Genomic DNA, 27,040 nt, shown 5'->3' with positions numbered 1-27,040 from the left:
GTCACCGTGTCTGTGTATACGTCAATGTTATTCTCAGAGGCTACCCGGAACATATCCCAGTCCACGTGATCAAAACAATCTTGAAGCATGGATTCCGATTGGTCAGACCAGCGTTGAATAGACCTTAGCACAGGTACTTCCTGTTTGAGTTTCTGCCTATAGGAAGGGAGGAGCAAAATGGAGTTGTGATCTCATTTGCCGAATGGAGCGCGAGGGAGGGCCTTGTAGGCATCCCGGAAGGGGGAGTAGCAGTGGTCGACCTTTTTTGCAGTGCGAGTACTACAGTAAATGTGTTGATAGAACTTCGGTAGCGTTTTCCTCAAATTTGCTTTGTTAAAATCCCCAGCTACAATAAATGCGGCCTCAGGATATGTGGTTTTCAGTTTGCACAAAGTCCAGTGTAGTTCCTTGAGGGCCGTTGTGGTATCGGCTTGAGGTGCAATATATACGGCTGTGACTATAACCGAAGAGAAGTCTCTTGGGAGGTAATACGGTCGGCATTTGATTGTGAGGTATTCTAGGTCGGGTGAACAAAAGGACTTGAGTTGTTGTACGTTATCACAATCACACTATGAGCAGTTAGTCATGAAACATACACCACCGTCTTTTTTCTTCCCGGAGAGATCTTTATTCCTGTCTGCGCAATGTACTGAGAACCCAGCTGGCTGTATGGACGGAGACAGTAGATCCGGAGAGAGAGCCATGATTCCGTGAAACAGAGTATGTTACAGTCCCTGATGTCTCTCTGGAAGGAGATCCTCGCCCTGAGCGCGTCTACTTTAATGTCCAAGACTGAACATTAGCGAGTAATATTCTCGGAAGCGGTGGATGATGTGTACGCCTCTTGAGTCGGACTAGAAGTCCACTCCGAATACCTCTTCTCCGCCGGCGGCGTCTTGGAGCAGCATCTGGGATAAGTTCAATTGCTCTGGGGGTACGAACAAAGGACCCAATTCGGGAAAGTCGTATTCCTGGTCATAATGCTGGTGAGTTACTGCCGCTCTGATATCCAAAAGTTATTTCCGGCTGTATGTAATAACACAAAAAACGTTCTGGGCTAATAATGTAAGAAATAACAAACAAAAAAACAAAATACTGCAAAGTTGCTTAGGAGCTAGAAGCAGAGCTGCCATGTCTGTCGGCACCATCTTGTTTGTTATGTAAGAGTGCTAGAGCAAGCACACTAAATAGTGTTACGGTCAGTGTCGATCTCCAGGTATGTATGGGCTACTTGCACAAGCTAGCTCAATTTAACCTTCTCTAAGTACAACCCCCCTTGGTTACTGTTGCAACCTCGGACAACATTTTCCCAGGAAGCCCAATTCCCCATTCAAGCACTGGCAAAATTCCCTCACAATGATCTCAAACTGTGTTTCCAATACACAATGAAATTAAACACAGACTACCACTCACTTGTGAGGAAACTCTTGGATATGTTGTGGACTGTCATTACAATTGTTTCACGGGAACCTGGTAAAATGATGTTTGTAGTGTAGATAGCCACTAAATGGCTCTGAATTCACTGTCAGCATGCAGTCAGAGCTATTCCCACTTTTGGAGCCAACTAGTGCTCTCAAATCGTATCCTGATGTCGACAGCAGATTGGGCGTTGTATTCATAACATTGCTAACTTAGCTAGCTAACATACATTTTGAGAAAACTATTTATATTAAGTGGCTAGCTAGCTAGTCTTAGCAACAATTGGTGACCAGTGAGACTGAGAGCTAGCTAACCAGCTGAGCTAGCAAACAATGTAACAAAAGTATAATTTCAGATTAGAAAAATACTCCATCAACAGGCTCTGCATTTCATTAATCACAGTAGCAAGTATTCCTGGTGCACTGTTCAATTATTTAGCCATTTAAACATAACTATTTTGAAGAAAACTCTCAGTTTTTGCCAAAGCCCTCATTGGCTTTCATGCAATTTAAACGTGAGGTTGTTTGAGGTGTCGGACTCGACGACAGTTTCTATCCATTGGAGGCCTGCAATTGGTTGCCCAAAATTATGGTGCGGGGCTTAGCGAAGGGTCAATTAGCCATGATCGCCATTGTCATCAGCATCACCATCATCAGCACTTGGATTATTTACTGTTTGATAATTTAGTGAATTATTCCCTTTGTTAAATCTGTGTTTATCAATGTCAATTGGTGGTAAATACTGCAATGTGTTCCCTCCTCTGAGACAACTGGCTTAGTGATGCACTCAGTTTGTTACTTCATTACACTGATGCACATTCAATTTATTAGGGTATTATCTTAGAATTCAGAACCAAATCAACAAGGCAGAATTCATCTCAGCCTATGCTACCCTCCAGTCCCTCGACTTCTTGGCGCTGACGGAAACATGGATTACCACTGAAAACACTGCTACTCCTACTGCTCTCTCCTCGTCTGACCATGTGTTCTCGCATACCCCGAGAGCATCTGGTCAGCGGGGTGGTGGCACAAGAATCCTCATCTCTCCCAAGTGGACATTCTCTCTTTTTCCCCTGACCCATCTGTCTATCTCCTCATTTCAATTCCATGCTGTCACAGTCACTAGCCCATTCAAGCTTAACATCCTTGTCATTTATCGCCCTCCAGGTTCCCTTGGAGAGTTCATCAATGAGCTTGACGCCTTGATAAGTTCCTTTCCTGAGGATGGCTCACCCCTCACAGTTCTGGGTGACTTCAACCTCCCTACGTCTACCTTTGACTCATTTCTCTCTGCCTCCTTCTTTCCACTCCTCTCCTCTTTTGACCTCACCCTCTCACCGTCCCCCCCTACTCACAAGGCAGGCAATACGCTTGACCTCATCTTTACTAGATGCTGTTCTTCTACTAATCTCACTGCAACTCCCCTCCAAGTCTCCGACCACTACTTTGTATCCTTTTCTCTCTCGCTCTCCTCCAACACTACTCACTCTGCCCCTACTCAGATGGTAATGCGCCGTCGCAACCTTCGCTCTCTCTCTCCCGGTACTCTCTCCTCTTCCATCCTATCATCTCTTCCCTCTGCTCAAACCTTCTCCCTCCAATCTCCTGATTCTGCCTCCTCAACCCTCCTCTCCTCCCTTTCTGCATCCTTTGACTCTCTATGTCCCCTATCCTCCCGGCCCGGCTCGGTCCTCCCCTCCTGCTCCGTGGCTTGATGACTCATTGCGAGCTCACAGAACAGGGCTCCGGGCAGCCGAGCGGAAATGGAGGAAAACTAGACTCCCTGCGGACCTGGCATATTTTCACTCCCTCCTCTCTACATTTTCTTCATCTGTTTCTGCTGCTAAAGCCACTTTCTACCACTCTAAATTCCAAGCATCTGCCTCTAACCCTAGGAAGCTCTTTGCTGGTCCTGCGCACACTGCCCTACCCTATGCTTTGACGTCTTTCTCCCCTCTTTCTCCAGATGAAATCTTGCGACTTGTGACGGCCGGCCGCCCAACAACCTGCCCGCTTGACCCTATCCCCTCCTCTCTTCTCCAGACCATCTCCGGTGACCTTCTCCCTTACCTCACCTCGCTCATCAACTCATCCTTGACCGCTGGCTATGTCCCTTCCGTCTTCAAGAGAGCGAGAGTTGCACCCCTTCTCAAAAAACCTACACTCGATCCCCCCAATGTCAACAACTGCAGACCAGTATCCCTTCTTTCTTTTCTCTCCAAAACTCTTGAGCGCGCCGTCTTTAGCCAACTCTCTTGCTATCTCTCTCAGAATGACCTTCTTGATCAAAACCAGTCAGGTTTCAAGACTGGTCATTCAACTGAGACTGCTCTTCTCTGTGTCACGGAGGCTCTCCGCACTGCTAAAGCTAACTCTCTCTCCTCTGCTCTTGTCCTTCTAGACCTGTCTGCTGCCTTTGATACTGTGAACCATCAGATCCTCCTCTCCACCCTCTCCGAGTTTGGCATCTCCGGCGCGGCTCACTCTTGGATTGCGTCCTACCTGACCGGTCGCTCCTACCAAGTGGCGTGGCGAGAATCTGTCTCCGCACCACGTGCTCTCACCACTGGTGTCCCCCAGGGCTCAGTTCTAGGCCCTCTCCTTTTCTCCCTATACACCAAGTCACTTGGCTCTGTCATATCCTCACATGGCCTCTCCTATCATTGCTACGCAGACGACACACAATTAATCTTCTCCTTTCCCCCTTCTGATAACCAGTTGGCGAATCGCATTTCTGTCTGGCAGACATATCAGTGTGGATGACAGATCACCACCTCAAGCTGAACCTCGGCAAGACGGAGCTGCTCTTCCTCCCGGGGAAGGACTGCCCGTTCCATGATCTCGCCATCACGGTTGACAACTCCGTTGTGTCCTCCTCCCAGAGTGCGAAGAGCCTTGGCGTGACCCTGGACAACACCCTGTCGTTCTCCGCTAACATCAAGGCGGTGACACGATCCTGTAGGTTCATGCTCTACAACATTCGGAGAGGACGACCCTGCCTTACACAGGAAGCGGCACAGGTCCTAATCCAGGCACTTGTCATCTCCCGTCTGGATTACTGCAACTCGCTGTTGGCTGGGCTCCCTGCCTGTGCCATTAAACCCCTACAATTCATCCAGAATGCCGCAGCCCGTCTGGTGTTCAACCTTCCCAAGTTCTCTCACGTCACCCCGCTCCTCCGCACACTCCACTGGCTTCCAGTTGAAGCTCGAATCTGCTACAAGACCATGGTGCTTGCCTACGGAGCTGTGAGGGGAACGGCACCTCCGTACCTTCAGGCTCTGATCAGTCCCTACACCCAAACGAGGGCATTGCGTTCATCCACCTCTGGCCTGCTGGCCCCCCTACCTCTGCGGAAGCACAGTTCCCGCTCAGCCCAGTCAAAACTGTTCGCTGCTCTGGCACCCCAATGGTGGAACAAGCTCCCTCACGACGCCAGGACAGCGGAGTCACTCACCACCTTCCGGAGACACTTGAAACCCCACCTCTTTAAGGAATACCTGGGAGAGGATAAAGTAATCCTTCTACCCCCCCTTACCCCACCCCAAAGAAAAAAAGAAAAAAGAAATATTGTAAAGTGGTTATCCCACTGGCTATAAGGTGAATGCACCAATTTGTATGTCGCTCTGGATAAGAGCGTCTGCTAAATGACGTAAATGGAAATGGAAAATGGAAAATCTCATGTGCGCTAGCCAGTTACAGTGCCTAGTGAAAGTCTACACACCCCTTGCACAGTTTTCACTATCTACACAACCTTCTCTACATTTTCGAAGTGAAAGAAACATCATTTAGAACATTTTCTCCATTAATTAAAAATAACAAACGAAGATGTCTTGATTGCATATGTCTTCACACCCCAGAGTGAATACTTGGCAGCAATTACAGGTGTGAATCATTTTTAATAAGATTCTACCAACTTTGCACAACTCTTAGGGCAACATACATCCATTGTTTTTGTCAAAATTGCTCAAGCTCAGTTTATTTGGTTGGGAATCATTGATGGACAGCAATTTTCAAACCTTGTCTCTGATTTTCAAGCAGATTCAAGTCAGGACTGAAACTGGACCACTCAGGAACACTCAACACCTCTTGGAAAGCCATTCTGGTGTGTCTTTGGCATACATATTTGTGTAATTGTCTGGCTGAGAAATAAAAGTATATCCCAGGGTTAGGTATTCAGAAGATTGAGGCAGGTTTTTCTCTAACTTTTTACCTGGGCTTTGCTCCTTTCATATTTAGTTTGATCCTGACAAACTACCCAGTCCCTGCCGGTGACAAGCATGCCCATAACATTATGCTGCCACCCACCACAGTACTTAGAAATATTATACAGAGACTCGACAATAGAGAGTTCCCAGAGTGATTCTCCCCCTAATTATTTCACCCCTGGACGTCACGCCACTGGAACCAGGGGCAACTCAGGACAGAACACTCTCAGTGAGAATGTGTCCCCAAGGTGCCACAACAGACTGATGGACTAGAAGAGCTGCATCTCATTGGGCTACTCACACAAGCTAGCTCAATTAGCTCCCTGGTGTGTTTAGAACGGCACAGCGGCTTCCGGTGCATTGACACACATCCAAACTCAAGGAGCAGATGTGGCTAACTATGAATTAAATTTGTCAAAACTATCAAAATGCGTGCACAGAATTTGAAAGCTACAGTAATGCTCTGGTGAATTATAAAAATAAATAATTGTAAAGTGTGTTTTCACAAAGCATAAACACTGCGAAGCTGACATTAGCTAGTTAGCCTTCCCATAGACTTTAATTGATTATGACAATTATGAAGATGTCGACCATCATGATGATGATGATGATGATGATGATGAGGATGATGACAACAACAATCATGATAATGATAATTATGTTTTTATTCTGTGCAGGTATTAGATGCGTTGCTAAGCCACCTTCAGGAGACTCTGGAGTTGGCCACATCGAGAGGAGAAGGGCCAGGACCCGAGAGCAAGGTACGTACCCCAGTCTGTGGTCTGCTGCTCTGGGCCTGTATCCACAAAATGTCTCAGAGTAGGAATGCTGATCTAGGATCTGTTCATATAATCTTATTAATCATGATTTAAATGGCAAAACTGATCCTAGATCAGCACTCCTACTCTGAGCGGCTTTGTGGATACTTACCCACGTCTAGTATTCTTTGTGAGTGAGCTAACCCCCTCTGCTGGTTGGTTCTGTGTGGTGCAGCTATCGTATATAAAGATGGATACCTCCTGGATAATGCTCCTACAGTTTTATTCAACGTTTGTGTGGCTACCTATTTTCCAGACTTTTTGTACCCTGAACCTATAAGTTGCGCGTACACTACTGTTTATCTCATAGAATCTGTTTTTTCACTACTTATTTTTTTATAACCTATGTCCCACTCTCCTCTCATACTCTCTTCATCACTCTCTCTAATGTTTCACTCTGTGTTGTTTCGTTCGTTTTATCTTTCCTCTCTTCTCTGTCATCACTCTGGCGATGTTTCTGTATCTCAATCTCTTTTTTGACACTTATCTCTGTGCCTCCCTCCCTCTCTCCCCCTGCCCCCTCTCTACTCACTCTATTTCTCCACCCTCTGGCAATGTCTGTACCTCTCTCACCATATTATTTTTAAACTCTTATCTACACACGTCCATCTCTTTCTCTCTCCCTCCTCTTCTCCCTTTGTCTACCTCACCTCCTCGCTGTCTTATCTCTCTCCTTCCCCTCTCAACCTCACCCCTCTTTTTTATACTATCTTTGTGCCTCCGCCTTCCTCCATTCCCTTCTACATTTCTCTCTCCCACCTCTCTCCCCTCCCTCCCAATGGTGGGTCCAGCAGGCGAACGTCCCCGACCTGGTCCCGGCGCTGGCGGCGGCCGAGCAGAAGGCTGCCTTGTCGCTCCGCTGGCGGGTGCATGAGAGACTGCTGCAACGCTACGCCTGCCTGCCCCGCGTTGTCTCCGCTGACCAGATCTACTTCCGCTTCCTGCAGAGGATGTTCGCCATCGTCACCACCAACGTGAGACTAGTATACCTAGGGAGAATCTAATGGGACAAACTCACATTGAATGACCTAATTGGTTATAGTTAGGGTTTGGGTTAAGCTCAGGGTTAGAGTTATGGCTGGCATGCCAGTCACATCCTTTACACATAATGTAGCTACACACATACGTTGATGAACTAGCCTGAGACCTGAGTAACCTTGCCTAAGACTTGTGTTAGCTCCCTGAGGCAATGCCTAAGCTTCAGCTCAATGGCCTTACACATTCTTACATTGTACAGTGTACAGACGACCCGGGTACTTTCTATTCTTCCCAACGAAAAACACAATGTTACATTGTAAAACGATGTGTTAATCTCTGGTATTAGATGAGTTGATGTAGGATATCACTTTATTCAACTATCCCACAAGGGATAGAAAAGATAGAAACTATAAAATGGAAATCCTACATTGTGTTAACAGCAGGCTGAGGATACATCCCAAGTGGCACCCTACTCCCTTCATAGTGCATCACTACTTTTGACCAGAGCCTATGGGCACTGGTCAAAAGTAGTGCACTGTCAAGGGAATAGGCTGCCATTTGGTACACACGCTCTGTCTCTGCTCACTAAGTGTGTCCACTCCATGTTGTTGCCAGAACGTTCTCCCAGTCCAGAGAGAGGCGGCCAGGACGCTGTGTATGTTCCTACGCTACAACCGCAAGCAGGAGCAGCGGCAAGAGATCATCGGCAAAGTGCTGCAAGGTCTGTGTCTGTCTATCTGTCTGTCTATACATCTATCTATTTTGTTTGCTGACAGTGTTGACAAATATAAACAATACAATACAGACATCTATATGGAAAAAGTGTTTTCACAGGTGCCAGTAGTACACAACCTGTGCCATGATAGATTTTCTAAACAAATGGCTCCCAATTCCCCAACGGTTTTACCTAGAATAAAATAGAAGATTCCTAATGTTTCGCGCAAACGTGGCCGTTTTTGTGACTTTTGTAATGTAATGTATATCCTGCCTCCTCCCCCTTCCCTTCCCCCTCCTTTCCAGAGCTTGCTCAGGGCAGAAGTTACTGGAACAGGCTTCGCTACCTGGACCTGTGTGAGATTGCCATGGAGCTCTTCTCCAAGGCCTACTTCTGCAAACACTTCCTCATCCAGGCCCTGGAGCTGGTCAATGACCCCGTAGCCAACGTCAGGTACTGGATTCAGTAATTAATAAGTTACTTAAGGGGACAAACAGGTTCAAACAACAAACGTCTGTCCCGACTCTTTTTTTGGTGAACATCTGAGGGATGGGGATGGAGAAATGTAACCACTCTCAAATTCATGGACGTAGTTATGGATTCATGGACGTCATCCATTTAACCATGTTTTGAGGCTATACAGGATTTGTTTATAAGCTTATATTTTGGGTTCCGTTGGGGTACGACAGTTGAACTAAGCTCATGAGGCATTTATAAGTTACTGTATATTCTTCAAGAGTAAATGGCTATATATAATTATATATACATATTTATAAGTCAAACCCAATCCCAGATTGCTCCTTTAATTCCTTAATTGGATTTTTAGAGTGCTTTTCCAGATGCTTTACTTCATATGGGGACACCTCACTTCATCCATCATCAATGGCATCCATTTCTAGGCAGCCATTTCTTGTAAGCTCACCACACGTCCGCTTGTACGTTTGCTCTCGTGGTGGAACGTCTAACGTCGCGGGCTGTTGTAGGCAATGGATGAAAGATGATCTTAGTACTATGAAGCTTTAGAGAAATTCATCCTCTGAGTATGCCATGTATATTGACCAGGGGCATGTTCAGGAAGCACTCCCTTGCAAAACGCTTTGCAACAGACAATGAAAATCTGCATTCTTATTGGACACACTCAGGTTGTGCCCTCCCCGTTAGATTTTTTTCTCCTGTTTTGTGCCTAATGAACATGACCCAGGTATAAGCTGTGCCACATGCTGCCCAGGCTGAGGTCCACCATCAGGCTGCCTGCAGACAAACACCTCCTGCAACAGCTGGAGTTCTGTGTCCGCAAGCTACTCTGTCGGGAGAAGGACAAGGATGTGGTTGCCACCGTTCGCAAGGTGAGGGAGGGAAGGGTGGGTGGATGGATGGATGTGAGTAGTGTCTAATTTTGTGGGGATCTGTTGCCTAACATTACTGAGTATTATTTCAATCAAATGGAAAGTATTCAGACCCCATGACTCTTTCCAAATTTGGTTACGTTACATCCTTATTCTAAAATTGATTTTAAAATATGTTTCCCTAATCAATCTACACACAATTCCCCATAATGACAAAGCAAAAACAGGTTTTTACACATTTTTACAAACGTATTAAAAATGAAAAACTGAAATACCTTATTTACATAAGTATTCAGACCCTTTGCTATGAGACTCGAAATTGAGCTCAGTTGCATCCTGTTTCAATTGGTCATCCTTGAGATGTATTGACGAGAAAACAACAACAATTTAATCCATTTTAGAATAAGGCTGTAACATAACAAAATATGGACAAATTCAAGGGGTCTGAATACTTTCCGAATGCACTGTATATAATCTCCTAACAAGATTGAGGCCATACATATCTTACTTGTGTGTGCGTGCGTGTGTATTTAGATTTTTTTCTTTTTTCAGACCGTGCTGGAATTGGACAAAATGGACATCACAGAACCTGTAAGTAACCCCTTACTTTCTTCACTCTTAGAATACTTAAAGAATGGTGATGTAGCAAATAGCAATCTTATAGGCATGAGTGAATTGCTTCGCCCCACAGCCAAGATGCTTAGCTAGGCAGCTAAAGTTGCTTACAGTTAGTTAGCAACCGTTTCTACACTCTTTTGCTAGGTACCATAACGCTGTCGTTTCAAAAACATCTCTCCAAAAATGACGAGGTGTCTCCAGTTGTATTTACATTTGTATTTATTGTATTTATTTTACATGTATTTATATGGTGGGCAGCAGGTAGCCTAGCAGTTAGACCCTAGCGGTTAGCGCATTGGGCCAGTAACCGAAAGGTCGCTGGTTCGAATACCCAAGCCAACAAGGTGAAAAATCTGTCGACATGACCTTGAGCAAGGTACTTAAGCCTAATTTGCTCCAGGCGCGCCGTACTACTATGGCTGACCCTGTAAAACAACACATTTCACTGCACCTATCCGGTGTGTGACTATATATCTAAAATGGATTAAATAAAGAATGTTCCTCATCAATCTACACCCAATACCCCATAATGACAAAGCAAAAACAGGTTTTTAGAAATGTTTGCAAATGTAACAAAAACTAAAAACAGATTTATTTACATCAGTATTCAAACCGTTTGCTATGAGACTCGAAATTTAGCTCAGATGTATCCTGTTTCCATTGATCATCCTTGAGATGTTTCTACAACTAGATTGGAGTCCACCTGTAGTAAATTCAATTGATTTGACATGATTTGGAAAGGCACACACCTGTCTATATAAGGTCCCACAGTTGACAGTGCGTGTCAGAGCAAAAACCAAGCCATGAGGTCAAAGGAATCATCCATAGAGCGAGGCACAGATCTGGGGAAGGGTACCCAAAAATTTCTGCAGCATTGAAGGTCCCCAAGGACACAGTGGCCTACATCATTCTTAAATGGAAGAAGTTTGGAACCACCAAGACTCTTCCAAGAGCTGGCCGCCCAGCCAAACTGAGCAATCAAGGGAGAAGGGCCTTGGTCAGGGAGGTGACCAAGAACCCGATGGTCACTGACAGAGCTCCAGAGTTCCTCTGTGGAGATGGGCGAACCTTCCAGAAGGACAACCATCTCTGAAGCACTCCACCCATCAGGCCTTTATGGTAAAGTGGCCAGACGGAAGCCACTCCTCAGTAAAAGGCACATGACAGCCCGCTTGGGGTTTGCCAAAAGGCACCTAAAGACTCTCAGACCATGAAAAATAAGATTCTCTGGTCTGATGAAACCAAGATTGAACTATTTGGCCTGAATACAAAGCATCACGTCTAGAGGAAACCTGGCACCATCCCTACGGTGAAGCATGGTGGTGGCAGCATCATGCTGTGGGGATGTTTCTCAGCGGCAGGGACTGGGAGACTAAAGATGCAGGATCGAGGAAAAGATGAACGGAGAAAAGTTTGGGATGAGTCGGATGGCAGAGTGAAGGAAAAGCAGCCAACAAGTACTCATCAAGTACTTCAAGACTGTTGGAAAAGCATTCGAGGTGAAGTTGGTTGAGAGAATGCCAAGAGTGTGCAAAGCTGTCATCAAGGCAAAGGGTGGCTATTTGAAGAATCTCAAACACTTTTTTGGTTACTACATGATTCCATATCTGTTATTTCATAGTTATGATTACTTCACTGTTTTTCTACAATGTAGAAAATAGTAAACATAAAGAAAAACCCTTGAATGAGTAGGTGTACTAAAACCTTTGACCGGTAGTGTATATAAATATATATTTACAAAAAATATATATGGGGGATTGGAAATGATGTAGACAATTACATTGATGGGAGCCACAATCTATCTGCAATATTAAAGCTGATCTACCCCCTAATTAAACAAAATAATCTCAACAAACCATTTCTGTATGGACCTCGCTTTGTGCACGGGCACATTGTCATGCTGAAACAGGAACGGGCCTTCCCCAAACTGTTGCCACAAAATTGGAAGCACGGAATCGTCTAGAATGTCATTGTATTCTGTAGCGTTAATATTTCCCTTCACTGGAAGGGGCCAGTGAACTTTACAGTTGGCACTATGCATTGGGTCAGGTAGCGTTCTCCTGGCATCTGCCAAACCCAGATTAGTCCGTCGGACTGCCAGATGGTGAAGTGTGATTCATCACTCCAGAGAACGTGTTTCCACTGCACCAGAGTTCAATGGTGCCGAGCTTTACACCACTCCAGCCGACGCTTGGTATTGCGCATGGTGATCTTAGACTTATGTGCGGCTGCTTGGCCATGGAAACCCATTTCATGGAGCTCCCGACTAACAGTTATTGTGCTGACGTTGCTTCCAGAGGCAGTTTGGAACTCGGTAGTGAATGTTGCAACCGACGACAGACAATTTTTACGCGCTTCAGCACTCGCCTCTGGAAGCAACGCTTCAGCACTGTGAGTGTGCAAAGCTGTCATCAAGGCAAAAGGTGGCTATTTGAAGAATCTCAAATATAAAATATATTTTGATTTGTTTAACACTTTTTTGGTTATTACATGATTCCATATGTGTTGTTTCATAGTTGTGATGTCTTCACTATTATTCTACAATGTAGAAAATAGTACAATTTTTTTTTTTTTTTAAGACGAATGAGTAGGTGTGTCCAAACTTTTGACTGGTATTGTGTGTGTGTGTATATGTATATATAACATTTAATCATGCATATTCACTTTCTATAAACATACAACTTTATTATCCCTAATGGTTGCCTTCTATTGTTACATGATTGAATTGCTAGCACAGGTCTGATTGAATACAGTCTAATATGTACTTTTCCATTTTAGTACCATAAGAGACACGAGAGAGATCTACTAGACCAGAAGAAAGAGAAGGAAGAGACACTACTACTGGAGATGGTGAGCGATTTGTATAAAAATAAAAATAACTCCCACACAAACGATTTTGCCAATCGTGTGGCGGGAGTTATTTTTATACAGTGTAGATTTTGGGGCAGTAACTCGTAGCACCACACACAAGATAAGCTTCTTCTAAAGATGGTGAGGGATTTGACACCATCCTGTCAATACCGTGCACTATGTCATTAAACACCGCCTTGTTCTTGTTATTTGTAGCACCAATATTTTATAAGCTCCCTTAATGCGTACAGCACTGTCAGTTTATTATTAGTGGGAAATAGAACAAGCAAACATGCGTCTTTGTTCAAAACAATATAGTTTTCTTTTCTTTTTCATACTCGTGCATATATTTGCATGAATGAACCTTTTCAAAGAGTCTATTTTCAGTTCTTTCTTCAGAAAGCTTTTTTGACTCTCTTTATCTATAAAGAGATGGCTTGATGTTATGTTATTCAATTCCTCTAGCACCATGCTCTAGTCCAGTGGTATTCAAACTTTTTCAGCGGGGACCCTATTTTTTCAGCTAGAATTTCTGCGAACCCTATTATTTTTGGCAAGAATTTCTCACAACCCCACCCTAAATCTTATGACACAACCTTAAAATCAGTAAATCAACAAATAACCTTCAATTATTACATTTTAAAAATAAAAGCAAACCAATAAATACGCTTATTCAATACAATTTTATTTTTCAAATATGTTTGTATATTGTCCCATACAGTATTGTGTACTCTTATTTTTTGGTTCCCCCAAAAATACAATACTTTGAAAAAAACTGCTTTAGTGTATAGCCTATTCCTTTGTCTTCTGAGGCACTATAGCATTTGGTATTTTCTTTAGCTTCAAGTCAATGAAAGAATACTCAACTTTATTATGACTTCAAAAGTCCATAGTGTGTGTGTGTGTCCCATGGGTATTTATTCCTGATTGTTGTGATACTTTATTTTGTCACAATTCTTAGTTGTAAATATAGCAGCAAGGAAGGGGTATTTTGAAGGGGATAGATGGGCTTGGTTGTACAAGGCACAATACGTTTGGAAAGAAGAAACATTACAAACGTCAACATATAAAACAATATTTACCTATAACCTAAGGTTATTAGTAATCTATAATCTTATTAGCATTGTGTTTGCTAGTAAAGAGTGGTGCAGTAGCTAGCTAGTTAACTATAAATAAATATAATATTAATACAGTATAATAAATATTTGGCCCCACCATTAGCCAAGTTAGTTCAATAACTAACTAAAGCTATTTACAGTTAGTTAGCAACTGCGTCAACACTATTTTGCTAGCTACCATAACGCTGTTGTCAAAACATGCCCTCAAAGATGACGAGTATGTCACAGTTGTGTTTACATTTTACAGATTGTAATAACTGCCGTTGTTTCTTTTTTTAACCCTTCGAGTCGCTTCTCTCGTCCACCACAGGAACAGCTAGAGCGACAACAGAGCGAAGCCAAGCTCACCAGTGAAAAACACACTGAAAAGAAACGTACGTTCCCACACACATCACACATCTGCTTTGAGATTTTTACTAATATATTATAGATAATACACAGATCTCAAATGCATTGAGACAAATGGTACCCTGTGACATGTTGTGTGGGTGGCTGTGTTGGCAGGGAGGGACAGTAAGACAGGTTTGTCAGGGACCAAGGGCCTGTCTGGATCCACGTCCGGGGCCACTTTGTCCACCTCCTCCGGTAAGACTGGGAATCAATCAATATCTAAATTTTTCCAATTGGGAAATTTGTCAACGTGGGAGAGAGAAACACTGGCAACACCGTTATACTAATAATCATTCATCAACTATTTATGAACAACTAATACATTTGTATTTTATTATTTGTAAAACACACATTTTTGAATATTTCATTTATTATAATGTGTTACCAAAACACTTCCTTGACCATGGATAGAAATGTATATGCCATTCTAGCGTAACTGTAAGGGGTTTCGATAACTCTGTTCCAACAGCACACAGCAACAGTAGCAGATTGTTGCACAAAGAGTGCAAAGAGCTTTCAACTCACAATGAATCAAGACAAAAAACATATGACCCAAAAAGATATCCTGTTCAACTTGGTCGAGATAGTGTTTGATGATGGTGATGATGAATCTACAGGTAAAGAGTTGAGGAAGGCCAAACTGGCACGGAGTCGGTCGCTTAGCAGCCATCCTACTACACCCAAGATGGCTAATCCGGACAAAACTCTGTAAGTAGTAACCTGCCCAACCATACCCCTAACCCAAAACATCACTATATCATTTTGCTGAAATATATTTTGATATAATATATTTAATCAAACATAAATGTATGGATATATATTTTTTAGAAATACTCTTTATAGGAACAGCTATGCTTTTCAATTGTTACTTTAAGAAAATAAATCTTGCACACACACACACGTTCCAGTAACATTTTATATTGGTGGGACCACGTATACGTTTTAGCCACTTGTTATTGCAAACCTAGTCTTGACACGTTCTTCCATCTTGGTTTTCCTCCCCAGAAAGGTCAAGGATTCAGGAAGCTGTCCTGGAAAAGGGAAGAACTCTATGCTTCCTATGAATGGTAATCAAGTAATCCTATTATAGTGCAGCTATCATCCTATTTTAGTGCAACTCATCCTATTTTAGTGTAGCTCCCCAGCTAGCACATTTGGTTTCAGATTGGTTCCGGGAACGAAGCACTCAATTTCCTGACTGGTAAAACAAAAAACAGAAAAGTACATTCTGAGAACAAAAGCAAACATTCCAGACTGTTCTGGGACATTTGTTTTTAGGTTGCATGGAGGTTCTGAGAACGTTTTACTCTAGTTACTTTAAAGTTTTTCCAGGGAGGTTTTATTGATACTCTGAGAACGGAAATTATAGGTTATTTGAAATAACATTCTGAGAACATTCTCTACATGTTGTAAAGATAATGGTTATTACTGAACATTTTCTTAAAACTAAGAACAAAATGTAAAGGTTATTTAGAAGTTATAAGACTTTTATTTTGGGTTAACATTTTTTTTAACTCCAAGCACACACAAATTAATTTGCTTAGGCATTAATCATATGAACACATACATTTTTTTATTCTGACACGGCATCAGTGAGATTCGAGCCTATGATCTTATCTTCTCTATCCATGGAATTAGTCCACTGCGCCACCAGGTTGGCGCCAGCGTGCCATGTTTTTTTACGCATACAAAGCTGTTCATTTTTGTCTATTCACTCATTAAGATCAGGTGTGGCCAATTAGTGGGTGCGGCCAACACACCTGAACACACTCTTAACAAGATATACTGTAGGATATACTGTAGGATAGAGTTTTGTTGAGGCTGAGAAAAGGAATGTTTTTGTTTTTAAATAACATTCTTAGAACATTCTCTGAAAGTTACTAAAGTTTTCTTGTGAAAATGAATAATGCCCTTTTAATAATAATAATAATAATAATATGCCATTTAGCAGACGCTTTTATCCAAAGAGCTGTTTGAAATACTGTTTTGGTGGGATGGAGTTTTGGCCTGCCTGGTGACATCACCAGGAAGAAAGAATTCCAAACCTCTGCCAATAAAAATTCATTTTTTTTGGTTTTCCCCTCCCATCTCAGACCACTCTCAGACAGTCCTAACAAAATTATTGCTTGAGAAATTGCTCTTTGCTAAGAAGCTACTTTTGTTTCTTTTTGACCATTTTAATTGAAAACAATCACAGTAAGGTTACCCAAAAATGATTTGATATTGAGATATTGGACCTTTAAAGTTTGATGTTAATGTGTAGAATTTCATTTTTTTATAACATTCACCGAATATTGGCAAGAACTGACATAAAATATACATTCTCTGAACGTTCTGAGAACATCGCTTAAGTCACACAATTTATTTGAATGTTCCCAGAATATGAGGTTAAACATGGGAACTTTTAGTGGAATGTTCTGTGGTAGTACTGAAATTCCCACAGAAGAACGTTGTTTCTTAAAGTTCTCTGAACAATTTGAGAACATTACTTAAAATAGAACCATGAAGAAACCAGTAGGAAACGTTATGCTGAAGTACTGACATTTCCACAGAAACATTCCCTCAGAAGAACATTGTTTTTTAAAAGTTCTCTGAACTTTTTGAGAACATTCCCAATGTCAAACCATTTGGAGAACGTTCCTAGAATATTACAAAAAATGTAATTAAATTTACATTTACATTTTAGTCATTTAGCAGACGCTCTTATCCAACTGAGCTACATCCCTGCTGGCCATTCCCTCCCCTGTAACCATGTGTGAACGTGTGTGAATGTAACCATGTGTGAACCTTTAGGAAACGTTCTGTTAAAGTAATGAAACATCCCCCAAAAATATTTTGGGGACATGTTTCAAAACCAAGCAACTATCCTGCAACATTCCCAAAAGGTTGTGGGAAGGTTGTATGCAAACTAACCATAGAACAACTATGCTCTTACCAAGCTCTAAGAAACATATGGTTCTAAGAACGTTTTGTGGTAGCTGGGTCATCCTTTTAAGTGCAACTCATTCTATTTTAGTGCAACTCATCAGATTTTAGTGCCAATGAACACAACTTGATAACCATTTGCAAACCTCAAGCGGTATGCTGTCCACATTCCAGCCCATCACATTATAAGCATGAGGAGAAATATACAGATCTCAATACCAAATTAAGGGAAAAGATCAGCCCTATCTAATTTTTGGAGTGAACTACCCCTACATACATACATACATATATACATACACACACAGGTGACCTTCCAAACCCCTGAGTTGGAGACCCCTGGAGCATTTGCTCGCTTCCTGTCAATTAAATTAGCATAAATAAATACATATTTTAGATCAAACTTTCCACTCTGTCACTTCCTAAGGTCACCTCAACACTTCGTCTGTCACATCATCCATCACCTCATCACTTCCTGTGTGTTTTGCAGCGGACGAGGCACTGCGGTCGCACCACTTCAGCGTGGCGGCAGCGTCGTCAGTGCTGTCCCAGACCCCCTCGGCTTCCTCCATGCCTGTCCTGATCCGCAGCAACACCACAAACACCCTGGTGGACCACCCGCACCAACACCAGCACCGCAGCAGCACCCTGGACCACCGCACCACCAACGGGGGCAAGGACACCCAGTCCAGAAAACTCTCCATGTGGGTCCTCTCTCAGCACTCACCGTCCTCCGTCCAATTCCAATAACCCTATTTTACTATGGCATCACCGTGTGAAAAACTGTGTGCCAGCCAGGGAAGTATTTACTAGGAACCAAACAGACCGAAACGGGGAGGTGGCTACCTGAACTTGTCCAATATGAAACTCTGGTTTTCGTTGCAAAACGTTTTTCTACAGTGTGAACTAATGCATACACCCCAGGTTCGATAGGAGACGTTAGTTCATCAAGTTCAGATATCTGCACTCACACCTACCTGGCTCCTTTATGATTTACACTATGAGTGAATCCACAATAATACCAAATCCAAACCAAATTGTTGATACAAATGTTTACACAGTAAATGGATTTTGGAAATTGCAGTATACACCATCCCACACCTATGCATTATTTTACCTCTGAGTACACAAATTATGTCAGTGACTTTTTGCATTGACACAATCAAAACCAACTTGAACGGTATATCTTTCAACGTGACTGCTTTGATATTAGTCTTAAGTGACTTTTTGGAACTGTAGTGAAGCAAACTTTCCAATCCCAATGAATACACCCCAGGTTCCAAATAGTAGAGAGTTGCTACTACTTAGCAAGAGAGACATTCCTGTGAACAACTTAACTCTGAGGAAAGAGATAAAACATGAAATGAATGCATTTTAGAATCAGAGTTGGGACAAAACTGTTCACTTTTAGAATTTGATGATGCTAAAAAGCTAACTTGCAACTGTTTTACCCCCCTTATACAGCTGTTGTTTACACAGTGATGTAATTGTGAAATAGGGTTACTCCAAGTCCACCCCCTACAGCCTCTGGTCTAGTCAACCCTCTAGGCCAGTGGTCACTAAGCCTGGTCCAAGGAGAGACCCATATGGGTTACAGGCTTTTGTTCTAGCCCAACACTAACAAACCTGATTCGCCTAATCAAGTGGTTGGCTTTGGGGATAAGTTAAAGCAGGTGTGTAGGTGCTGGGCTGGAGAAAAAGCCTACAAAGTACTCTGTGGGTCCCCAGGACCAGCATAGGAGAGCACCGCCCTAGAGAGCTACAAGGTGGACAGGCTTTTGTTCCAGCACTGACACGCCTGATTCACCTGATCAAGGGTACCTTGGATGAGCAGTTGATTAGTAGAATCAGGTGTGCCAGTGCTGTGCTGGACCTAACGTCTATATATGCACCCTTTAGCTCTCCAGGACCACTATTGGTGACCACTGCCCCTTGGCGCTTGTGTAGATCTGAAAGGATGGGATAGGTGTAAGCAATATGGCGATAATTTCAACCTACCCAGTCACAGGGCAAGATTAATCTGTTTTCGTATTGCTAATGCTAACACCCAATTTATCCATTTCGATGTACATGAAAGGGTAGGGGGGCTAAGCATTGACTTTGAATACAATAACCATCATCTTCCACCAAGTCCACTATACAGATGCATCATAAAACAAGGCAAAACAAACCTTTACATTACATGGGCATTATTTCAGGTTTAGTAGTATAAGTTTATTAGGAATAACTTTAACTTAAGTGATTACTATGTACTGGGTATATAATTGATATAAGTACAGGCAGGTAACAGCACTTACCACATTATGTTTTCCAAGGCAAAAGTGAGCGCAAAGACAAACAAGTGAGGGCAAACGTGGTAAGTACTGCACATCAGCATGTTCTTAGAAAGCAGGATAAATATATGGGTTATTCCAATGGTACTGTAGTTCCTCTGGTCTAAAGCCTATGTAATGTAAAGTGTGGCCTAAAAGAATGTCGTGCCTTACTGCAGTTAGTCAGTTATTACCAGGGTTGTGTTCATTAGGCAGCAAATGGGGGGAAAGTCGGACTGAAACAGGGATGTACTAACTGGACTTTTTGTTTATGTTGAAAAAAATGTGCTTGCCCTAATGAACATGACTCTGTTGAACTGTAGTCTTTTTGGATGATTACACAATCCCAACGATTCTGTCAATGCATGTTCAGATATCTGCACGCGCACCTATAGTTTGTTGGCTTCTTTATGTTTTCTACACTTTATGATACACTTTGAGTGAATCCACACAAATAGCAAATCCAAACCAAAATGGTAAATGCATTTTGGAAATTGCAATAGACACCATCCGACATCTATGCATTGTTTTACTTCTGATGAGTACACAAATTGTCAGTGACTTTTTTGGAACTGCATTGAAACAATCAAAACAAACTTCAACGGCATATTTTTCAATGTAACTTCTTTGATATCAGTCTAAATTACTTTTTGGAACTGCAGTGTAGCGAACCTTCCAATCCCAAATCCACCCATGCCCAGTACCCTCAGTACTTGTGTAGATACTTTTGTATATATAGTGTATGTGGACACCCCTTCAAATTAGTGGATTCTGCTATTTCAGCCACATCCGTTGCTGACAGGTGTATAAAATTGAGCACACAGCCATGATATCTCCGTAGACAAACATTGGCAGTAGAATGGCCTTAATGAAGAGCTCAGTGACTTTCAACGTGGCAGCATCATAGGATGCCACCTTTCCAACAAGTCAGTTTGTCAAATTTCTGCCCTGCTAGAGCTGCCCCGGTCAACTGTAAGTGATGTTATTGTGAAGTGGAAACGTCTAGGAGCAACAACGGCTCAGCCGCAAAGTGGTAGGCCACACAAGCTCACAGAATGGGACCGGTGAGTGCTGAAGCACGTAAAAATAATCTGTCCTTGTTTGCAACATTCACTACCGAGTTCCAAACTGCCTCTGGAAGCAACGTCAGCACAATAACTGTTAGTCGGGAGCTTCATGAAATGGGATTCCATGGCCGAGCAGCCGCACATAAGTCTAAGATCACCATGCACAATACCAAGCGTCAGCTGGAGTGGTGTAAAGCTCGCCGCCATTGAACTCTGTTGCAGTGGAAACACATTCTCTGGAGTGATGAATCACACTTCACCATCTGGCAGTCCGACGGACGAATCTGGGTTTGGCAGATGCCAGGAGAACGATACCTGACCCAATGCATAGTGCCAACTGTAAAGTTCACTGGCCCCTTCCAGTGAAGGGAAATCTTAACGCTACAGAATACAATGACATTCTAGACGATTCTGTGCTTCCAATTTTGTGGCAACAGTTTGGGGAAGGCCCTTTCCTGTTTCAGCATGACAATGTGCCCGTGCACAAAGCGAGGTCCATAAAGAAATGGTTTGTTGAGATTATTTTGTTTAATTAGGGGGTAGATCAGCTTTACATTGTAGAATAATAGTGAAGAAATCAAAACTAGGAAATAACACATATGGAATCATGTAGTAACCAAAAAAGTGTTATATTTGAGATTCTTCAAATAGCCACCCTTTGCCTTGATGACAGCTTTGCACACTCTTGGCATTCTCTCAACCATCTTCACCTGGAATGCTTTTCCAACAGTCTTGAAGGAGTTCCCACAAATGCTGAGCACTTGTTGGCTGTTTTTCCTTCACTCTGCTGTCCGTCTCATCCCAATCCATCTCAATTTGGTTGAGGTCGGGGGATTGTGGAGGCCAGGTCATCTGATGCAGCACTCCATCACTCTCCTTCTTGGTAAAATAGCCCTTACACAGCCTGGAGGTGGGTTGGGTCATTGTCCTGTTGAAAAACAAATGATAGTCTCACTAAGCCCAAACCAGATGGGATGGCGTATCGCTGCAGAATGATGTGGTAGCCATGCTGGTTAAGTGTGCCTTAAATTCTAAATAAATCACAGACAGTGTCACCAGCAAAGCACCCCCACACCATAACACCTCCTCCTCCATGCTTTACGGTGGGAAATACACATGCGGAGATCATCCGTTCACCCACACCACGTCTCACAAATCTCCAATTTGGACTACAGACCAAAGGACAGATTTCCACCGTTCTAATGTCCATTGCTCGTGTTTCTTGGCCCAAGCAAGTCTCTTCTTATTATTGGTGTCCTTTAGTAGTGGTTTCTTTGCAGCAATTCGACCATGAAGGCCTGATTCACACAGTCTCCTCTGAACAGTTGATGTTGAGATGTGTCTGTTACTTGATTTCTGAGGCTGGTAACTCTAATGAACTTATCCTCTGCAGCAAAGGTAACTCTGGGTCTTCCATTCCTGTGGTGGTCCTCATGAGAGCCAGTTTCATCATAGCGCTTGATGGTTTTTGCAACTGCACTTTAAGAAACTTTCAAAGTTCTTGAAATGTTCCGTATTGACTGACCTTCATGTCTTAAAGTAATGATGGACTGTCGTTTCTCTTTGCTTATTTGATCTGTTCTTGCCATAATATGGACTTGGTGTTTTATGAAATAGGGCTATCTTCTGTATACCCCCCCTACCTTGTCACAACACAACTGATTGTCTCAAACGCATTAAGAAGGAAAGAAATTCCACAAATTAACTTTTAAGAAGGCACACCTGTTAATTGAAATGCATTCCAGGTGACTACCTCATGAAGCAAATGCCAAGAGAATGCCAAGAGTGTGCAAAGCTGTCATCAAGGCAAAGGGTGGCTATTTGAAGAATCTCAAATATAAAATATATTTTGATTTGTTTAACGCTTTTTTGGATACTACATGAGTTTTGATGTCTTCACTATTATTCTACAATGTAGAAAATAGTAAAAATAAAGAAAAACCCTTGAATGAGTAGGTGTTCTAAAACTTTTTACCGGTAGAGTATATATACAGTGGGGGAAAAAAGTATTTAGTCAGCCACCAATTGTGCAAGTTCTCCCACTTAAAAAGATGAGAGGCCTGTAATTTTCATCATAGGTACACGTCAACTATGACAGACAAATTGAGGAAAAAAAATCCAGAAAATCACATTGTAGGATTTTTAATGAATTTATTTGCAAATTATGGTGGAAAATAAGTATTTGGTCACCTACAAACAAGCAAGATTTCTGGCTCTCACAGACCTGTAACTTCTTCTTTAAGAGGCTCCTCTGTCCTCCACTCGTTACCTGTATTAATGGCACCTGTTTGAACTTGTTATCAGTATAAAAGACACCTGTCCACAACCTCAAACAGTCACACTCCAAACTCCACTATGGCCAAGACCAAAGAGCTGTCAAAGGACACCAGAAACAAAATTGTAGACCTGCACCAGGCTGGGAAGATTGAATCTGCAATAGGTAAGCAGCTTGGTTTGAAGAAATCAACTGTGGGAGCAATTATTAGGAAATGGAAGACATACAAGACCACTGATAATCTCCCTTGATCTGGGGCTCCACGCAAGATCTCACCCCGTGGGGTCAAAATGATCACAAGAACGGTGAGCAAAAATCCCAGAACCACACGGGGGGACCTAGTGAATGACCTGCAGAGAGCTGGGACCAAAGTAACAAAGCCTACCATCAGTAACACACTAGGCCGCCAGGGACTCAAATCCTGCAGTGCCAGACGTGTCCCCCTGCTTAAGCCAGTACATATCCAGGCCCGTCTGAAGTTTGCTAGAGTGCATTTGGATGATCCAGAAGAGGATTGGGAGAATGTCATATGGTCAGATGAAACCAAAATATAACTTTTTGGTAAAAACTCAACTCATCGTGTTTGGAGGACAAAGAATGCTGAGTTGCATCCAAAGAACACCATACCTACTGTGAAGCATGGGGGTGGAAACATCATGCTTTGGGGCTGTTTTTCTGCAAAGGGACCAGGACGACTGATCTGTGTAAAGGAAAGAATGAATGGGGCCATGTATCATGAGATTTTGAGTGAAAACCTCCTTCCATCAGCAAGGGCATTGAAGATGAAACGTGGCTGGGTCTTTCAGCATGACAATGATCCCAAACACACCGCCCGGGCAACGAAGGAGTGGCTTCGTAAGAAGCATTTCAAGGTCCTGGAGTGGCCTAGCCAGTCTCCAGATCTCAACCCCATAGAAAATCTTTGGAGGGAGTTGAAAGTCTGTGTTGCCCAGCGACAGCCCCAAAACATCATTGCTCTAGAGGAGATCTGCATGGAAGAATGGGCCAAAATACCAGCAACAGTGTGTGAAAACCTTGTGAAGACTTACAGAAAACATTTGACCTGTGTCATTGCCAACAAAGGGTATATAACAAAGTATTGAGAAACGTTTGTTATTGACCAAATACTTATTTTCCACCATAATTTGCAAATAAATTCATTACAAATCCTACAATGTGATTTTCTGGATTTTTTTTCCAAATTTTGTCTGTCATAGTTGACGTGTACCTATGATGAAAATTACAGGCCTCTCTCATCTTTTTAAGTGGGAGAATTTGCACAATTGGTGGCTGACTAAATACTTTTTTTCCCCACTGTATATTGATTTTATATATTTTCCTTTATTATTTTCCCCTAACCCTACCACCCCTCCCCTAATTGGAGAAAACTAATGGACAACAACTTCCACTTCAAGCTTATACAGTGCATTCGAGAAGTATTCAGACCCCTTGACTTTTTCCACATTTCGTTACATGACAGCCTTATTCTAAAATAGATTTGTTTTTTTTCCCCTCATCAATCTACACACAATACCCCATAATGACAAAGCAAAAACAGGTTTTTTGTCATTTTTGCACATTTATAAAAATTACAAACTGAAATATAACATTTACATAAGTATTCAGACCCTTTACGCAATACTTTGTTGAAGCACCTTTAGCAGAGATTACAGCCTCGAGTCTTCTTGGGTATGACGCTACAAGGTTGGCACACCGGTATTTGGGGAGTTTCTCCCATTCTTTTCTGCAGATCCTCTCAAGCTCTGTCAGGTTGGATGGAGAGCGTCGCTGCAGAGCTATTTTCGGGTCTCTCCAGAGATGTTAGATCGGGTTCAATTCCGGGCTCTGGATGGGCCACTCAAGGACATTCAGAGACTTGTCCCGAAGCCACTCCTGCGTTGTCTTGGCTGTGTGCTTAGTGTCGTTGTCCTGTTGGAAGGTGAACCTTCGCCCCAGTCCTGAGAGTTCTGGAGCAGGTTTTCATGAAGGATCTCTCTGTACTCTCTGCCATCCGACTCATCCCAAACTTTTCTCCGTTCATCTTTCCCTCGATGCTGACTAGTCTCGCAGTCCCTGCCGCTGAAAAACATCCCCACAGTATGATGCTGCCAACACCATGCTTCACCGTAGGGATGGTGCCAGGTTAACTCCAGATGTGACGCTTGGCATTCAGGCCAAAGAGTTCAATCTTGGTTTCATCAGACCAGAGAATCTTGTTTCTCATGGTCAGAGTCCTTTAGGTGCCTTTTGGCAAACTCCAAGCGGGCTGTCATGTGTCTTTTACTGAGGAGTGGCTTCCATCTGGCCACTACCATAAAGGCCTGATTGGTGGAGTGTTGCAGAGATGGTTGTCCTTCTAGAAGGTTCTCCCATCTCCACAGAGGAACTCTGGAGCTCTGTCAGAGTGACCATCGGGTTCTTGGTCACCTCCCTGACCAAGGCCCTTCTCCCCCGATTGCTCAGTTTGGCCGGGTGGCCAGCTCTATGAAGAGTCTTGGTGGTTCCAGACTTCTTCCATTTGGAGGCCACTGTGTTCTTGTGGACCTTCAATGCTGCAGACATTTTTTGGTACCCTTCCCCAGATCTGTGCCTCGACACAATCTTGTCTCTTGTTTTTTTTTTTCTCTGACATGCACTGTCAACCGTTGGACCTTATATAGACAGGCATGTGCCTTTCCAAATCATGTCCAATCAATTGAATGTACCACAGGTGGACTCCAATCAAGTTGCAGAAACATCTCAAGGATGATAAATGGAAACAGGATGCACCTGAGATACATTTTGGTCTGAATACTTATGTAAATAAGGTATTTCTGTTTGGGTTTTTTAAATACATTTGCAACAATTTCAAACCTGTTTTTGTTTTGTCATTATGGGGTATTGTGTGTAGATTGTTGAGGGAGAAAATTAATTTAATCAATTTTAGAATAAGGCTGTAACGTAACAAAATGTGGAAAAAGTCAAGGGGTCTGAATACTTTCCGAGTGCACTGTACATAGTATATACATTTTACGGACACAGTGTATTTTACAATAGTTATCTTTTGTTTGTTTTTAATCCCATCCTTCAGCTACTTTCAACCCCTTCCATCTACCTCTGAAGACCATCCAGTTTTGATTTATATTTACCATATATTTTTAACTGTGCTGTTTCACAAAGTTCTGAACCTATATACATTTTACGGACACAGTATATTTTACATGAGTTATCTTTTGTTTGTTTTTAGTCCCACCCTTCAGCTCCACTCAACCCCTCCCATCTATCTCTGAACACCATCCAGTTTAGATTTCTAGTTGCCATATATTTTTTTTACTTGGCTGTGATGTTTCACAACGTTCTGAACCTTTCTATTCGCATAGTTTCTACAATTGTAAATTAAAGATACATTTTTTTGCTAAAAGTATTGTTATATTATTGATCGATTGACTATAACTTTTCAAATCACCCATCAGTCCTATTTGCAGAGTTAGCTCCAGGTAAATGTTGAAATTCTTCAACCATTCCTGAACCTGCGACCAAAAACAAGCTACATATGGACAGTACCAAAACAAATGATCTAATTATTCTGTCTCTTTGCAGCAAAATCTGGAGAGCTGGAATGGTTGTATCCCCCATATATATAAAATTCAATTGGTTGCAAGTATTTTGTATAATAATTTAAATTGAAAAATCCAAAGTTTTGAATCCGGCGTCGTTTTGTGTATCAGTTCATAAACCATGTGCCATGGAATCGGTACAATGAAAATCTCTTCCCAACTATTTTGCAATCTGTATGGTGTGGAAGAACTTGACTGGCCTGCACAGAGCCCTGACCTCAACCCCATCGAACACCTTTGGAAAGAATTGGAGCGGCGACTGTGAGCCAGGCCTAATCGCCCAACATCAGTGCCCAACCTTACTAATGCTCGTGGCTGAATGGTAGCAAGTCCCCGCAGCAAAGTTCCAAAATCTAGTGGAAAGCCTTCCCAGAAGAGTGGAGGCTGTTATAGCAGTGAAGGGCGGACC

General features: G+C 42.6%; 1 protein-coding gene across 1 annotated transcript in view; it reads left to right on the top strand.

The window, feature by feature from the left end:
- ppp4r4 (protein phosphatase 4, regulatory subunit 4) overlaps positions 1-27,040 on the top strand; it is a 139,130-nt gene that overhangs the window by 110,875 nt on the left and 1,215 nt on the right. The window contains exons 13-24 of the mRNA XM_084150816.1: positions 6,304-6,387; positions 7,236-7,418; positions 8,038-8,143; positions 8,443-8,590; positions 9,339-9,483; positions 10,036-10,074; positions 12,880-12,951; positions 14,380-14,443; positions 14,574-14,654; positions 15,077-15,167; positions 15,465-15,526; positions 17,872-18,085. Coding sequence (XP_084006942.1) covers positions 6,304-6,387; positions 7,236-7,418; positions 8,038-8,143; positions 8,443-8,590; positions 9,339-9,483; positions 10,036-10,074; positions 12,880-12,951; positions 14,380-14,443; positions 14,574-14,654; positions 15,077-15,167; positions 15,465-15,526; positions 17,872-18,085 — 1,289 coding nt within the window. The remainder of the gene's footprint in view (positions 1-6,303; positions 6,388-7,235; positions 7,419-8,037; positions 8,144-8,442; positions 8,591-9,338; positions 9,484-10,035; positions 10,075-12,879; positions 12,952-14,379; positions 14,444-14,573; positions 14,655-15,076; positions 15,168-15,464; positions 15,527-17,871; positions 18,086-27,040) is intronic.

The sequence above is a fragment of the Coregonus lavaretus genome, assembly GCF_964263955.1.
Source record: "Coregonus lavaretus genome assembly, chromosome: 33".
NCBI lineage: Eukaryota > Metazoa > Chordata > Actinopteri > Salmoniformes > Salmonidae > Coregonus > Coregonus lavaretus.
This window is presented reverse-complemented; position numbering and strand designations above follow the sequence as displayed.